Source organism: Primulina eburnea, chromosome 2 (assembly GCF_022965805.1).
Source record: "Primulina eburnea isolate SZY01 chromosome 2, ASM2296580v1, whole genome shotgun sequence".
Taxonomy (NCBI): domain Eukaryota; kingdom Viridiplantae; phylum Streptophyta; class Magnoliopsida; order Lamiales; family Gesneriaceae; genus Primulina; species Primulina eburnea.
In genome coordinates, this window is record NC_133102.1 from 43,975,147 (window position 1) to 43,991,206 (window position 16,060).

At 35.4% G+C, this 16,060-nt stretch overlaps 3 protein-coding genes and 1 long non-coding RNA gene across 5 annotated transcripts; 1 reads left to right on the forward strand and 3 right to left on the reverse strand.

Moving 5' to 3' along the window:
• Window positions 1-2,008: 2,008 nt before the first annotated feature.
• On the forward strand, window positions 2,009-4,855 carry LOC140823477 (glycerol-3-phosphate dehydrogenase [NAD(+)]-like). The gene is made up of 10 exons (XM_073184853.1): window positions 2,009-2,380; window positions 2,548-2,624; window positions 2,720-2,792; window positions 2,877-3,094; window positions 3,173-3,280; window positions 3,370-3,433; window positions 3,527-3,564; window positions 3,656-3,776; window positions 3,881-3,984; window positions 4,608-4,855. Exons 1-10 carry the CDS (start codon window positions 2,071-2,073, stop codon window positions 4,788-4,790), a joined length of 1,296 nt encoding a protein of 431 aa, XP_073040954.1. The 5' UTR covers window positions 2,009-2,070; the 3' UTR covers window positions 4,791-4,855.
• A 233-nt stretch (window positions 4,856-5,088) lies between these two features.
• LOC140823478 (uncharacterized) lies at window positions 5,089-8,629 on the reverse strand. Of its 2 annotated transcripts, none has more exons than XM_073184855.1 (5): window positions 8,148-8,629; window positions 6,343-6,379; window positions 6,002-6,238; window positions 5,850-5,897; window positions 5,089-5,753 (listed from the first exon to the last, which is right to left on the reverse strand). In XM_073184855.1, the coding sequence occupies exons 1-5, from the start codon at window positions 8,333-8,335 to the stop codon at window positions 5,274-5,276; spliced, it is 990 nt and encodes a 329-aa protein (XP_073040956.1). In that variant the 5' UTR covers window positions 8,336-8,629; the 3' UTR covers window positions 5,089-5,273. The 2 variants fall into 2 exon arrangements, with proteins under 2 accessions (XP_073040956.1, XP_073040955.1); XM_073184854.1 differs by having other exon boundaries at window positions 8,034-8,629.
• A 703-nt stretch (window positions 8,630-9,332) lies between these two features.
• LOC140823479 (uncharacterized) lies at window positions 9,333-11,619 on the reverse strand. The gene is made up of 2 exons (XR_012116225.1): window positions 11,010-11,619; window positions 9,333-9,573 (listed from the first exon to the last, which is right to left on the reverse strand). It is a non-coding gene; the product is annotated as an uncharacterized lncRNA (long non-coding RNA).
• Window positions 11,620-12,442: 823 nt separating this feature from the next.
• Window positions 12,443-15,599, reverse strand: LOC140823481 (pre-rRNA-processing protein ESF2-like). The gene is made up of 8 exons (XM_073184857.1): window positions 15,454-15,599; window positions 14,835-15,151; window positions 14,531-14,594; window positions 14,207-14,274; window positions 13,323-13,412; window positions 13,102-13,232; window positions 12,831-12,941; window positions 12,443-12,752 (listed from the first exon to the last, which is right to left on the reverse strand). The coding sequence occupies exons 2-8, from the start codon at window positions 15,082-15,084 to the stop codon at window positions 12,735-12,737; spliced, it is 732 nt and encodes a 243-aa protein (XP_073040958.1). The 5' UTR covers window positions 15,085-15,151; window positions 15,454-15,599; the 3' UTR covers window positions 12,443-12,734.
• Window positions 15,600-16,060: the final 461 nt, after the last annotated feature.

Below are 16,060 nucleotides of genomic sequence, written 5' to 3' on the forward strand. Positions count from 1 at the left end.
TACTACTAGCTATAACTTTTGGTAAAACGACAAGTGCTCAGTCCTACATACTATGTCATGATTTCTGTATGATATAATTCAAGCACATTTTTTTTTATAGATATTTGAAATTAGGTCCAACTAAGTAACATGAAACATATACATATATATTAAATCATATTTAAAGCAAAATTTTAAGATTAATAATTATTCAGATTTAAATTTCAACGAAGCACAATGAAGAAGAAATTGAAGAATTGTATGTGTACATTAAGTGTTATATAATGATTATGTTGCTACTTCATGGTTGTGCGACATATAAATGTCAATATTTCTCAATAAAATAGTTTTTCAAAAAGAAAAAATTCTTCATTCAGAAAAAAAATACATGAAAAAAAAATTGTACATAATTTTCATTCTATTTATAGTGGTATGAGAACAATTCTAAAGCTTTGTTGACACAATATAATAGATGATTCTGTGCATTTTATTGAGACATCGAGCCAGTTTCACTTTATTTCCTCCAATATTATCTCGATTTATTTCGAGGTGATACGAGATTGTTTTTGTCTCTTTTTTTCGTCAAAGTGTCTAACCAGCTAATTCATAACATATATGATGTAGCATAGAAAACTCCTTGTCAAATAAATTCACTTAGCCAAATATTGAAATTCAAATAAAATTCTACAATATTTCATCAAATTAATTTTGACTATCGTAAAATGCTCATAAAATCTAAATGGTTATATTATTAGATGAAATATTGAATAAAACAAATACTTTGACATATATTAGAATGATATCTCATATGCATATCTTAACTACATTATTCGTATCTATTCTCAAGATTTTTAAAATACAATAAATAATTTTGTATGTCGTTCTACAAGATAAAATATTATAAAACAAAATATAAACTCTCTAGAAGAAAATTTGTTTTGTTTCAATGAATAATATAATATTATGTTCTAAACGCAACAAATGAGATTGAAACTATATCATCCTCATGACATGATGCACGCAATCATTATTGCAAAGCTTCCAAAAAATGACGATTAAAGATGATTTTCTTGAATTGTGTAAAATTAAATGAGGACACAATTCTAAGATATAGTCATTTGAAGAGATTTCAAGTAATTTTTCTCACAGTGATTGAGAAATAGTTGTTGAAAATTTATTAATCTTATAGCTATAGACGATCAGATATTTGCTGAGCATACCAAAATAACTATATGCATATTATAACAAACTACGACAAAGACAGGGGCGGATCCACTGTAGGGCCGGAGGGGGCCACGGCCCCCGTGAATTTTTTTAATTTTTTTTTACTATGTAAGATATATTTTATTATTTAGTATATATATTATTTGACCCATCAAAATTTTAAGTATCTATAATTAGTCTAATGGTTAAAGATTTTTGAGGTTTACACATATGGTCCATGTTTAATTCTTTTTATACGCTGTTTTTTGACATTGTTCTGCAATTTTTTTTTTGAAAACCTAAATAACGGGCTTTTACAAAATCCCAACTTAAAACTTTTATAGTTGGTTAATACAAACACAATCAAGAAAGCCATTTGAAATAATAACCTTTTGCAAAACATCTGCTATATTGTCGACTGACGAGTGAAATATTGTGGGACGCGAGTTCGGAGACACATCAGAAGGAAAGACAAGGATTCTTGGAATTTTTTCTACGTTCAGGAATTGAGGTAGACCGAGCCCCCAAACATATCATTTTGGATCCGCCCCTGGACAAACAGTTGTTGAGTTGTCAAAATCAACCAAGAAGCATATTGAAAAGTGTGTCAAGTGGATAAGATAATTTCTCTGATTCATATACCGTCATGGTCATGATTTTTTATTTTTTATGGCTTAGTTTGTTTCATTTGATAAATGTTATTAACCATGTTTTAATTCATTTAAATATTATCAAAATTTCGTACATATATTTTCAGCAGTTTAGGTTTTTACGTGCAACGCACGTGCATTTTTCTAGTTTATATATATAGAAGAGATCGCCAAATTTAACATCACCCTGCATTGATACTAACGATATGTGTGCTGTATTGTCTTCTCTGCCCACCGAATGCCATTTAATTCTTCGCCTCTCCTATTTTCCCTCTTCTCCATTCCTCTCCGCTCCGCCGTTTCTCCGCATTCCCATTTCTCCTTTCGATCCTATTCCATCTTCCCTTCTTCTCTGTTTGTGTGTATGGCTCCGTTTCTTGAAACCCAGAAGACACCTCTCGACGGGGAGAGTAATCACAATGCCGCCGGAGCTGGGAGTCAAGCGCCGCCGGTGCCGTCCAGAGTTACGGTTGTTGGAAGTGGGAATTGGGGGAGCGTCGCAGCCAAGCTCATTGCGTCCAACACCCTCAAGCTTAATTCATTTCACGGTTTCCTTTTTTTTTCTTTTTTTTTTTCCACTTCGTTTGTTGATCGTTCATGTTCGTATTTGAGCATAATAGACAATTTTTTTTTTCAGTAAATGGAATAAATTTAGCTGTAAGCAGTTTAGATTTGTTTTCTGATTTTTTTAAACTAATTTCGGGGTGTGTATCAGATGAAGTGAGGATGTGGGTGTTTGAGGAAGTATTGCCAACAGGTGAAAAGCTCTCTGAAGTTATAAATCAAACCAATGTAACGTGTTGCTCGTTCTTTTATTCTTACTGGATCTCAATTTATCCAGTTACGAATTTATCCGCAACTTAGTTAAATTGTTCCTTCTTTTACAGGAGAATGTTAAATATCTTCCAGGCATAAAGCTTGGCAAAAATGTTGTTGCCGACCCTGATATTGAGAATGCAGGTATGCAAATCTTTATTGGTTAGTACCATAAATTCGAATAAGACAACGGGCGTGAACTCGTGTGTTTGTTTTGAAATTGGCCAGTAAGGGATGCCAACATGTTGGTATTTGTGACACCCCACCAATTCATGGAGGGGATATGCAAAAAGCTAGTAGGAAAGATAAGGGATAACGCGGAAGCAATCTCTCTGATTAAAGGAATGGAGGTGAAGAAGGAAGGTCCATGCATGATTTCTACACTCATCTCCGAACAACTCGGGATTAATTCATGTGTTCTTATGGGAGCAAATATTGCCAATGAGGTCATTTGGGCAGCCAGTCTCTTATGCTTAGCACAACTAATAAATCTTTTTTGACAACAGAGATCGATGTGTGTGCAGATTGCCGTGGAGAAATTTAGTGAGGCGACTGTGGGATATAGAAAAGATAAAGAGATTGCGGAGAAATGGGTAAAACTGTTCAACACCTCTTACTTCATGGTCTCAGCGGTTAGTGATATTACTCGACAATCGTTTCATTCAATTATATATAGAGTTCTAATGTAACCATACACAATCTTATATCGAATTAAAAACAGGTCCAAGATGTGGAAGGAGTTGAACTATGTGGAACACTGAAAAATGTTGTGGCTATTGCTGCAGGTATATTCTGCCATTTCAAACTTTCTTAATGTTGAGTTGTTTTATGGCGTTGTAACTACTGGAGAGTTGTTTATTATTGAATTCGTGAAATAGGTTTCGTGGATGGGTTGGAGATGGGAAACAATACGAAGGTGAAAGAAGCATCAATTTTCTGAGCTTAATTTCTTTGTCAGTTTCTTGATATCAGTCACCTTAAAAATTTTCTATATGGTGATTTACTAGGCTGCAATAATGAGAATTGGTTTGAGAGAAATGAAGGCGCTTTCAAAGCTGCTTTTCCCTTCTGTTAAAGACAGTACATTCTTCGAAAGCTGTGGCGTTGCAGATTTAATCACAACATGCTGTAAGCTGGCTCTTATGGACTTCGTTTTGGTGAAGCTCTGACTTCACCTTTTGAATTTGTGTAAAGACAAAGACTTCAGTAGTTTTGTGTGTTTCAATTGGCAGTGGGGGGAAGAAATAGGAAGTGCGCAGATGCTTTTGCTAGGAATGGTGGGAAGAGATCTTTCGATGAGCTTGAAGCAGAGATGTTGCAGGGCCAGAAATTACAGGTACCACCCAGCTAACAAATAAAATGTGTTGAATGATAAATTTAGGGTGTGTTTGGGTTAAAGAATATGGAGTTCTTCGAATCCATAATTTTGAACGCATTTCATCAAATTAAACACTCTTCAATAAGAATTATGATAGACATCACATTCATCCAAGATGAAAACAATCTGAAATCCGGAGTTGAATTCTTTTTCAAATCAAATGAATCCATTACAACTTTATTGAATTCGAGAATTTCAAGCCGGGATGCACCAATGGACTGAAAACCAATACTGTATGATAATTAATAAAAATTGTAGCCTTTATTGACCAAAAACACACAATGCCTTCCCCTAATTCAAAATTCTTGGCAAGTCACTCTTATTTAATTTCTTGGATAGCCAATGAATGCAAGTCGGCATATATAATTCTTTCACACAAGATGATCAATGAGTTGTTTTGCTTGAGGAATCGACATATCAAGTCTAAAACTTCTTTTTGCAGCGCTTTATTATATCTAATTCATTCGCACAACACATCAATGAGTTATTTTTCTCGAGGGGTCGATGTATCAAGGATAAAACTTCTGTTAATGGTTCTTCTTCACTTGCCTATTTTGTATAATCCAATTCAATTTATGCAGGGTGTATCAACCGCAAAAGAGGTTTATGAAGTTTTGAATCATCGAGGATGGTTAGAGCTTTTCCCTCTGTTCTCAACAGTGCACAAGATTTGCATTGGTCAACTCCCACCGTCAGCCATAGTCGAGTACAGTGAGCACAAACCTAACTTTTCCATTGTTGGAGGCTCTGCTCAATTTTTCTGATCTTTTTGCACTAACAAATTTTACATTACATACTCGAATTTATAATATTACATTTTGCTCTTCAACTAGTATCACTTGCAAACTATCGCATCGTTGTAGCATACGGCAGAAAACAATATTGAAATATACTCCAACTTATGGACCCAAATCTATATTCGACTCCACAGCTAGATTTCATTCTTTCCAGTTGCACCATCTCCACTCCACATCTAGATTTCTAATATGTTCCCACAGAAAACTCGGAGAGAGTTTAGCAAATTGATCCAAGATATCAATCACTATGCAAAATTCCAATGGGTTAAAAAGAAACCTATTCGAATAGGAATTTGTAACCAAGTCCAGTTATTACACGATATACCCACAAACAACAAATCATAAACCAGGTAATCAACAAGACATAAGACAAATCAACCCCAAACACATTTTTCTATACCCCTCGTTACCATATTCAATGCATAAATTTTACAAAATTCAAGGGAAAATTTACCCAGTACGTATTCTATCCAAGGTGTCTACACTCTTCCGAGCTCTTTCCACTTGAAGGTCGACACTTTTCCGTGCCTTCTCAATGCAGTCAACGCTTCTGCGCGACCTTTCCAACTTTTCGAATGCCCTTAATTTATCCAGCTTGTCACCATTGTTTGAATGAATTTTCAATCTCTCGGGTTTGTCTGTACTGTGTCTGGGCTTTTCTCTCCAGTCATTGCTCTTTCTTGGAGCATCAAATAAATCTGTACTCTTTCTAGATGGCTCAATCAGGTCTGTGCTTTTCCTAGTACTGATTCTGTGTGAGGTTGATCTCTCCACAGTTGCCACAAACTTCTTCAAATGTCTGATGTACTCTGGATAGAGTTCTAAATCACAGTGATTTCCTCCTTTAACCCATAAGGGTTCATGTTTCACCTTACACAGTTCCCAGAGTTGCTTACCATGTGAAAAATCAACAACCTCATCAGCCGTTCCCTGCACACGCAATATTGCTTAAATCATGTGAACTTGCAAGCTAATAAAGCCTCTGGTGTTAAAAAAATTTGCAATTGATGAAAATGTAGCACTTACATGAATAATAAGTACGGGACAATTAACGAGAGGGATTTTATCAATGTTCTGCAACATGCCAAGTAACAAATATTGAGCAAAAATATCAATACACACAAAATTTTCAACCAAGAGATAAGTAAAGACTTCTGATAAGGGGAGAGAGACTGTACCTTGTAGATGTCAAACCAGTAAGTGCGCTTAACAGGATACATGACTCTCACTCCTGAGAGTATAGGACTATGCAACACAACAGCTCTTAACCTAGACAACCGAGTTGCAAGTTCCAGAGTCGGTCCGCTTCCAACAGATTGACCATAGAGAATGATATCTTCCTGTTTAGTTCCATAGTTCTCCTCAAGACACTTAAACACTGCGTCAATATCTCCATAAGTATTCTGCTCACTGGGCTACAAATATGATAACCACATTGTAGATTTTATTCTGGAGTTTGGCAAGTAAACTACATCGTATGATCCCAAAACTGAAAAAAGTTGAATGATGTTATACACACCTTCCCAGATGACTGGCCATACCCAGAGTAGTCATACCTGAACAAATTACAAAAGCATCACAAATACGATCTGTTTTCAGCTTAAAAAACAGCTTTCATGAAATCTTATTTATGAAAATATGGGCAAATTGCATCTGGACCCCTGTAAAAATTCAAAAACAAAAAACACTTGGTAAAACCCGTGTTTTTAAAATAAATCATAAAACCCCTTACAAATTGGGTCAATGTGCTTGAATTTTTTAAAACACGGGGCTCAATATGTTTGATTTTTAAAGAATGGACGTATATTAGCCTTTTAATATTTTTTAGGGGGTTTTATACCTTTTAAACTATCGACAGGGATTCATATGCAATTAGCCCATGAAAATGTAAAAGGATGGGGACAATTCAGGAGTATCTCTCTCAAATGTAAAGAGTGTTAACCATTATTCCCAAAATTTCACACTCCCAACATGATGAAGAAAATACTTAAAGCATGTGTGATGTTTCAAGAATTTGCTTTCGAGTAGGCGCATTGTGGCAATACACTAAAAAGGTAATCTGGATCAATTTGGTTGCCAGAGTCTTTAACATCATCAAAGAGGACGACAATAAATTATGAAATTGGAACTATAGTCAAACCTGTTGATGAAATGCCATCAAATGTTGGACCACTTAAGCTTTCAAACAATTGGACCATAAATAATTAAAGGCACAACCAATTATGGTTTTTACATCAGCTAGATATACAAATCATTTTCCAGAAACACGAGCAAATTGATACTACAATAAGTTATTTAGATTTTCCAATAAAACCAGGCTCACCTTGGAAAAACTGAAAATTGGCTAATTTTAATACCAATTTAGATTCATACAACTTCACTAAAACCAAAGAAGCTGAGTAGTTCATCAATAAAATTCAAAGATCAAATATTTAAGTACTTATTGGCACTATCAAGCCAATTAATGTCTCCAACCCACTTCCAGCTTTCAAACAAATGCAGTAATTGTTAATTAAATAACACCAATGAGGTCGCCAAGCTTCATTAACTAAAATTGAACAGGGACACTGCTTTCACATGTTTAGAGGTTACTTTCACCAATCACCAACTAATAAAAATTGAAACAAAACCTTCTACCTCGATCCATCACTCTCTTGATTTACAAGAGAAATTCAAAATAGGCAAACAAATAGACATCCTTCAACACATTGCAGGCACTGCAGACAATCACTTGATTGACGCATTACCCAAAATTTTCATCATATCTAATTTCATTAGTGTATTTCTCAATTAAGTTCATCGTATTTATATTTTAGCGTCCAATAAAGGGGTGCTTTAATCAGTCTGCCTCGTCACAGTTGATATCGGCGGTAAGATTCAGCCTTTGATCCAAAACATCTTTCAGCTCCGAGAAACTTCATCGAGCTTATTCTATACAGTTCACAATAGCAAATCTAGCGCAGTCGATTCTTACATGACATAATCGCAAACGCCACGAAAAAATGATCTACCATCATAGATACTTTTCTTACTACCACATCCACTATACTCCGAAAAATCCAAAATGCGAATTTGAAATATAGCTAATCCCACTTCATAAATCATAAACATAGAAAAACAACATGAACGAAGACTTCACAGATAAAGACCACGATCGCAAACCCGAAAGTAAAACATAGCATGCGACACAAGTAGAGAAGCTCAAATTACCCGATCAAATTGACACGCAAGTGAATACTGAGCTCGATAAAAAGTTCATACATCTGCCCCAGATCAGCGGCATTGCCATGAGAATAGAGAAGTGTAGAACTAGCCATGGGATACCTCACGTAAACGGCCACGATCTCTGTACCACGCCGCGTAGGCAGCTTCATAACCTCCACGTTTTCCCGGTGCGGAAACGGGCTCAACAGCAGCAGACCCGTTCCTTCATCGTTCATTACCTTGTAAGACGGGGGATTAGGCGGAAAGAAAGCGAACTTCGCTGCCATCGATGACGTCATCCCGCCCATGATCGATCGATATATTTATCCCACTTCACTTGGGTGGTTTTCTTTCCGTTTGACGAGCTCCAGCTAACACTTAACAGCTACCGTTGCAATAGAAGTAAGGCAGTGAACCGTAGGAAAAGTGTAGATGGAGAAACCAAACAATAATGGAAGTGTGGGGAAGCCGAAAGGGAAAGTGTGTGCATGTGGAGAGAGAATTGTTTTATCTTTTGAAATTCGATGACGCATGGAACATGTTTGTATTATTGTCCGTATGACGAATCGAAAAGTCCGCGAGACCCCCCTAATTCCTTCGGTTTATTTCATCCTACCTATACGGACATTGTCCCCATGATAGGATGGATGGTCAAGATTTGTCTATGCATATGTAGGACCCACTTTTTTTTTTGAAATTGTATGTTTGGCAAGATCTTGGCCATCCATCCTCTCATGGAGGCAATGCCCACATGAGTAGGATCTCATTAACCAATTCCTTCTCCCTGTTCTAATTTTCTTTGTGGGTTTGGTTGCCGCTGCCCCACATTTCAATTTTTTCGGATTTTTTTTTTGTTCATGACAAATACATAATTTTCATTTTCAACTTTTCGAATTAGGCCAACTCAGATCATTTCACTGTTTTGGACACTTTATCCCTAATTACAACCCTTTTGGGAATGAATGCATCATACCCTTTTCTTCTACAAATATTTTCTTTTTTTGGAAATGCTGTTTAGATAAAAGATTACTCATTCGGACAACCGAATGCGAAAACGACATTACAAAATTTTAAAATTAAAAGGTCGTGTAAACTCCTAGCCCTACCATATTATAGTTTTTTTTTTTTTTTAAAAAAAGGTCATTTTTTAAAAAATGAAATTTGTGGGAATCAATATTCCCATATGTGAAGAGTGGGGAGGTTGTGCTATACTGCTATGCCGGTTTCCTAGGTAGGTTTGAAGTGAGGTGAATGAGGTTGAGAATGATTATAGAGTAGTGGATGTGGTGATTATTTCATACAGTCTTCAATAAAATATAATCTTTTGTTAGCAGCAGATGATTTCATGGACAGATGTAGTTGCACGATAAAGGCTTATCCCGCCTCGATTGCACCGTGGTCGAATTCAAATCGCTACAGCGGATTAAAGAAAGGGGAGAGGGGGAATTCGTGTGTCCCACCATCAGCTTTTCCTTTCTCATCATCTTTAGCATGTATGGTTGACAAAAGGTAGGTTCAGATGCTGAAGCTTCAACAACATTATTCCCTACAAAGCAAAAGTAAACCAAAGCAAGCATGAGGCATGTGCAAAGGGCCCAATTTTCCGGTTTCCATGTCTATGGGATATGATGATGGCTCGTGCCAATCGGATCAATTGAGAATAATTGGTGAAAGAGTAAGTATTAAGGGAGCTAGCCAGCTCTCACTAAAAGTCATACCACCAATCTATAACAAACAAATGTCAATAAAATTTCTTACTCCGTTGTTATTTTAAATGTTTCCTTTTGATTTATTGCTCTGAGAAGTCATCTGTATCAAATATGTGTTTCGAACTAAAATAAATCCTTTTCTCCGTTTCTTATTCACAACAATGTTATGATCCTCTTATGGATCAGCAACATGTATATGCATATATAATTGGCGAACCAAACAGAAGAACAAATGTTTCTTCTCATGGCGAATTTAGCAAAACCAGCAGAACTATAGAGCATTTCACCTCTTGAATAGGTAATGTTCACACTTTCACCAGTTTCCAATATTTTCCATAATTTATCAAACCTTTCACGTTCAAAGTGGCCAGGCAAACTAGGTAAGGTTCACACTTTCATAAAAAAAAAAGAAAGAAAGAAAGGAAAAAAAAGAAGAAAGAAAGAAAATCGAACCAATCGAGACGTAGAAAAGCTTTACCATCAGCATATGTTCCTTTCATCACAAAGTTCAAAAACATGATACATTCCAGGAGTAACATACATCAGGTTGGAAAACAAACATACAAGACAAAACAAAAATGCGCAGTTAAAGCAAAAGCATAAACCAGCTAAAAGAAACCATAAAAAAAAGTTAGTGCTACAGCCCATTTGTCATCCTTGTGCACGTCTATTTCCAATAGGGCATATTTCTTCGGAGCCCATCAGCCAACTAGGATGTATCAGCATAAGTTTTAAGGAGTAGAACACAAAAAATAGCATAATTATCACATCATCCTGTTCTTAAATTATTTCACCCTCCATGATACAAATGGAATTAGGGTACAAGGAGATATCTATGTTTGAAAATTTGGATTAAATAATCCATGAAGAATATAATGAAGAACGAATTCCTGGTAAACCCATCAGCTTTCCCACACGGATGAACCAAAAAGTGCATCTAAACACTTGAATATGATCAAATTGATAATTCATGACCCAATTCAAACAAGCTGGTTAGATTTGGAGCTCAGGAACATATGCAATAACATCGTCATCGATTCGATCGTGACTAGACCAATAAGTATTTTATAATAAGAACTTAAAAGAACGAAGACTATTCAAATATTATTAACCAGCCACTCGTACATTCAACCAGCAGCCCAGAACCAGCAATTACTTTCTTCATCGCAAAATGTAATGATCTTTGCCAATCATGTCATAATTAATTGCAGAAATAGGAGAAATGCAATCCTTTTCCCTTGAAAAAGAATCAACAAAAGCTGCAGAGGCTCACCTGTTGAGTAAACCTAATGCATAATAATCAAAACTACGTCTTCCTCCTCAAACGCTTTCTCAGTTTCCTCAACTTGTGCTTGTTCATCTTCTTCTTCCTCTTCTTCTTCACACTATCAGCCCTAATGGTACGGGAATCTTCATCATCATCAGTGACATTATCGCGCTCCGATCGAAACGGAACGGTTGTAGAACCAAGTTTGAGAAAGAATTCAAAAGAGAAGCCCGGGTAGAAACTTGAATCACTAAACCGAGTTCCTTTTATATCTTCCGTCATAAGGCGATCGAAGAAGGAGAATTGATCGATGGGTTTGGTGATTTGAGAAACTTGAGTCAGCACCAATGGGGTTGGTAGTCGAGTTTGCGCTTTGTTAAGATAATTGATAATTCTACCGCTTGAATTCAATTGATTTCTTGGAAATCTTTGGAAACCTGACGCCGCCATGTTTGAAGTGGAAATTCTGCTGAATCAATCCGTCAGTAAAATGGAGGACGGCGAGATTTAGCTGGTCAGGGTTTCGGAAGATTTAAGATGCGATCCACAGACAGCGTCATTGTCGTTCAGAGTCGCGCGTTTGAAGTGCGAGTTCGCTTCGTGCGCAAGTTTCAGGCCATTAAGTAATAATTCCAAATATTTTCCGGGGAAATTCAAATAACTATCCTAATAACAGATTATTAAGACTAAAAAAATATTTTATTTTTTTTTTTTATGCTGATAGTCCTAAAATTTTATTGTTTTTAGGTTGATGTCTTCAATTAACACAAACATGTTTTTTACTCTGCAGAAGTAAGACACGAATAAAAAGTACAGGAACAAAAATAATTCGAATGTCACATACAATACCATATTATATATAGTAAAATAATGTTTATTATGCATCTCATCATAATTGAGCATTATATTAGATATATGTTGATTTCCCACATCACTATTTATAAAATATTGTATTTGATTTCGTTACGATCTTACTCATTTTTATCAAGCACGACATAAAATCGAATCGAATAGTCAAGAACAGCGTTGAAGGTGTGTGGCAGTCTTGCTTACTCTCACAATTCACCAACAAGATGTTTCAGGCAGTGCGTTGTGCCAGAACAGAGTATTTACCGGGGCTCGTCTCGCATGGTGACAATAGATGGGAGGCCGATCAAACTTCAGGCTTTGGATAGTGCAGCTGGCTGAGGATCAATTATCGTATGATTGATAAGGTTGAGGTGAATGAATGTCTTGAACTCAGCATAACTTGACTATCAAATCAACACGATTCATTTGGAAAACAACTTGTTTTCATTTGTGGTCAAGTGGAGTGGAGGGTGGTGCCTGGTTTCAATCATCGCGTGACTAACAAAGCAAGGTGAATGAATGCATTGAACTGATCAATGTGCTTTATCTCAGGCATTCACATGGATTCAGGATAGTGCATGTGGTTCAGGTAAATTCAAACACCAAAACAACTTGGTAAAATCTGCAGTTCGAGTAACTTTCATATTCAGCCAAACATGCTTCTTATATTGTGTGAGAAATTTGAACGCACATTTTGGTTGCTATTTATCCAGACCACAGAATGTATTACATTATCATCCGTTAAAGATACCATCTCATCATAACAATTGAATTTCAAGCACGCCACCGCTAATTTGCAATGAAAAGTGGCTGCAAAGCCAAAATTTGGACGAAGGTGATCAGAAGTACCAAGAAACGGCAAAACTGGGTACATATGATTTGTCAAGAACCACCAAAAACCTGGAAGTGCACAGCAGATCTTAAAATAACGATAGCTAAATTTCATGATGGGGGCATAAATCGGACAGAGATACTTACTCCTGCTAGGATATCCCTAGACAACTCCTTGTTCTCTCCAGTTTCAGTAACAACTGGTTTTTTCTGAGGGAAGTTACGTTTCACTTTAGGTATCATTTCGACTTTTTGTTTCTGCATCAGCAAACATTAAAGTAAGCAGTAGTTAATTCGAATAAGAAAACTCAATTTGTGTTACGTTAAGATGATGGATATTACACATGATACATCACTCAATCAACATAAAGTTAGATCATATATTGGAGCCCAAACACAAATTAACAACTAAATTCACCTTTTTTAGTCGTTCTTCAATTTTACTTAAGGTATTAGCCTGATCGACTTTTGATAGGTAAAAGTCCCGCTCTCTTTTAGCAGCGGAGAGTTCCAATGCTAGTTTCTGCTCTCGAGTCGCATTCTTGATTGCTGCAAACATTTGAGTTGTCGTAGCACATTTCATGTCAAGGTTATAGATTGTAACACGTCAGAAAATATAGAACAACCTAATTTGAGTACCTATCTCTTCGGTAAGATCATCCCACTTGAATTTGCTCAAGTATTTGATATTCCAAATGTCATAATAGAAGGATGACCTTTTCCTGCCACCTGAACCAGAATGTGTAAATGGTCAAAACACTGAAGCTATACTCATAATACAAGATATTTAACAAAATCCATCAAATTGATGATCAGGGGATGATTTAATGTAAAAAATCAAGCATAGCTACAACTTTGATGGTGCAGTATCCAATTCTCAACCAGATATCATAGAATTGAGAAATATCAAGTTTAAAAGCTATGTGACACGGATACTCCTAATTTTTTTTAAGTATCGGACATGGATCTGACATGCCTATACACGTATCAGATATGGAAAATTCCATGTTGCCGATTATTTGTAGGTCTGACCGGTCGGATATGTTTTGGACAATGCAAGGATAAGCCATGGATATGACCTGATACGTTTTCCGGATATGTTTAGGAAAAATTGAGAATAATAAAAAGTTTTAGGGGTTAAATCATCACTCCTCTCTTACCCATTGAAGTTTGCTGGTGTAGTCCGCGCCGCATCTTCTTAAATCCCCACTATGTTTTTTTAAAAAAAAAAATTAATGACAGCTTTAGTGTCATGTCTCATCCATGATAAATCATGACTTCACTCACGTTTTCAACATTGTTCCCTATGGCTTTCTATCTCTAATTTTTTTTATTTTTAATACAAAATTATAAAAATAAATATATATAATATTTAAATATATTATAATAATGGTCATATCCTAGTGTCTTATATTTTCAAAAAATTTCATATCACCATATTCGTATCGTATACGATTCAATACCCGTATCCATGCAACATAGTTTAACAAAGATATACAAACAAATTATTCTGTTCACCATACCAATTTGTTCTCCATTTAACATCTTTGCTACTCTCTTCGCAACGCCTTTCTCAGTGAACTCAACCCACCTGCATCAAGAAAAGGCATACCAATTTTACCGGTTTTAGAGGCTACATGTCAAAAGGATAAATGAAGAGCAGAAAATGAAACAAAAAACAAAAAGCAAAGAGCGTCCTCTTTGAGATTGAACTTTTAACATTAAAAATTCAATCACAAGCAAGTCCAAAGTAACTAATAGCACTTATCTGTAACAGTCCATGTTACTAGCAAGGATGCTGAAGATACAAAGGCAAACTACACAGACATATGAGGCATTAAACATACCCTTCTGAGAATTCTTGTCCTCGGAATCCACCAGACTTTTTGCGACGAACTTGTGCAGCAGGATCTGCAAATAAAGATTAGCTAATAAGTAGCAATATCAGTTTGGTTAAAAAAATTAGAAGACCTTTCTATGTGTATAAAGCACAGTTAGCTTGACAAGTATAGCATTTTATTAACTGAAAAATACTCTATTTGATACAAAATGTTATCGCTACAAAAGTTAACTAAACATCTAGCCCAAAACCTCCATCTTGAATCAACTAAAAGCTCAACCCATTTCATTATGAAAACTTCAATGCTTCACCTTCAGGCGTAAGATATATTCTTTGAATTTCTCCATACTCAGAAAGAATCTGGCGAAGCTTCCAAGGGTCCATATGAGGAGGTACCCTACTTAAATAGCAAACTCCTCGCTTGTCAGCTTTTTCAGCTTCCTTCATCAAGCTCTTCTTCCTTTTGTTTTTCTGCCTTTCCTTCTTAATCAATATATTTGAGTTTTTATCATCCTCAGTTTGACAACTTGTTCTGGATACCACTGGTTCTTCTACTGTCATCCTATCCAAATCTAACTAGAACTTCTGCAATCAAAATGCTTCAACTTGATCCACGCATAGCTAAAAACTGCACATAAGTAAAAGATGAATCAAAATCCATAATGATACCATTAAAGTTCAAGTCATACACTTGTGAAATAGGTTTAAATAACAAATTGAGTAAATTGAATGCAATTCGACAGATTGAAAAACAAACACTTATTTTTATTTTAAAAAATGAAGGGTTTCAGAGTTAAAAGCCAACAGATCCAAAAATCTTTCATAGAATTCAGTTGACAACACAAGTTTGAATCAAACAATAAATACGCCAATGAAACTATTATCACAGATTAGAAGGAAAACTGGCAATCGATTAACTACTAAATGTACCAGTATCTGCGGCATGTAGTTCCAGTAGCTTGATTACAGGAGGTCGGCGGCTGGTAAGCTGTCGCAGCGGCCGAGGTTGAGCGGAAGCTTGGGATATGAGAGAGACTGCTGTTCAAATGGGTCTAAAGCCCAACATATTTTATTCAAAAATCAGTTTCAAGTGGTTTTTAAATCAAGATCATGTAATAGTATTTGTTTAATTTAATTGAATTTTCACAAAAATAATTACTATAAAAAATTTATATTATACTTATTTATTTATCAAATATTATTTATTTATAATTTTTATTTTTAAACATTGCTCAATTATGATTTTTTTCTTATTCACAATTTATAAATTTAATCATATCTAAAAAAACATTATCTTTTACATTCTTTCTAACTTGCTGACAGGTATGATGTATGTACATCAAAGCCTATTGACATTTTTTAAACTTTTTTATTATCGTTTTATAAAAACAATTCAAACTTTCTGCGATTTATCGAAATAAAAAACAAGCCAACCATAGTAAAAATATATTCCTATCATTATTTTAATATAATATATATATATATATATATATACTATTGTAATATAAATCAAAATTATTTACAAAATACCATTTAT

What these genes read in the sequence shown, in the direction of transcription:
- LOC140823477 (XM_073184853.1), top strand. Translation starts at nt 2,071, where the DNA reads ATGCCATTTAATTCTTCGCCTCTCCTATTTTCCCTCTTCTCCATTCCT. An exon ending in CAAGCTTAATTCATTTCACG is followed by an intron (nt 2,381 to 2,547) that starts GTTTCCTTTTTT and finishes GGTGTGTATCAG; the next exon opens with ATGAAGTGAGGATGTGGGTG. An exon ending in TGTTGTGGCTATTGCTGCAG is followed by an intron (nt 3,434 to 3,526) that starts GTATATTCTGCC and finishes TTCGTGAAATAG; the next exon opens with GTTTCGTGGATGGGTTGGAG.
- LOC140823478 (XM_073184854.1), bottom strand. Translation starts at nt 8,335, where the DNA reads ATGGGCGGGATGACGTCATCGATGGCAGCGAAGTTCGCTTTCTTTCCG. An exon ending in ATGGCCAGTCATCTGGGAAG is followed by an intron (nt 6,239 to 6,342) that starts GTGTGTATAACA and finishes TCATATTTGTAG; the next exon opens with CCCAGTGAGCAGAATACTTA. An exon ending in GTCCCGTACTTATTATTCAT is followed by an intron (nt 5,754 to 5,849) that starts GTAAGTGCTACA and finishes TTGCGTGTGCAG; the next exon opens with GGAACGGCTGATGAGGTTGT.
- LOC140823481 (XM_073184857.1), bottom strand. Translation starts at nt 15,084, where the DNA reads ATGACAGTAGAAGAACCAGTGGTATCCAGAACAAGTTGTCAAACTGAG. An exon ending in TGATCTTACCGAAGAGATAG is followed by an intron (nt 13,233 to 13,322) that starts GTACTCAAATTA and finishes AAATGTTTGCAG; the next exon opens with CAATCAAGAATGCGACTCGA. An exon ending in TTGAAGAACGACTAAAAAAG is followed by an intron (nt 12,942 to 13,101) that starts GTGAATTTAGTT and finishes TTGCTGATGCAG; the next exon opens with AAACAAAAAGTCGAAATGAT.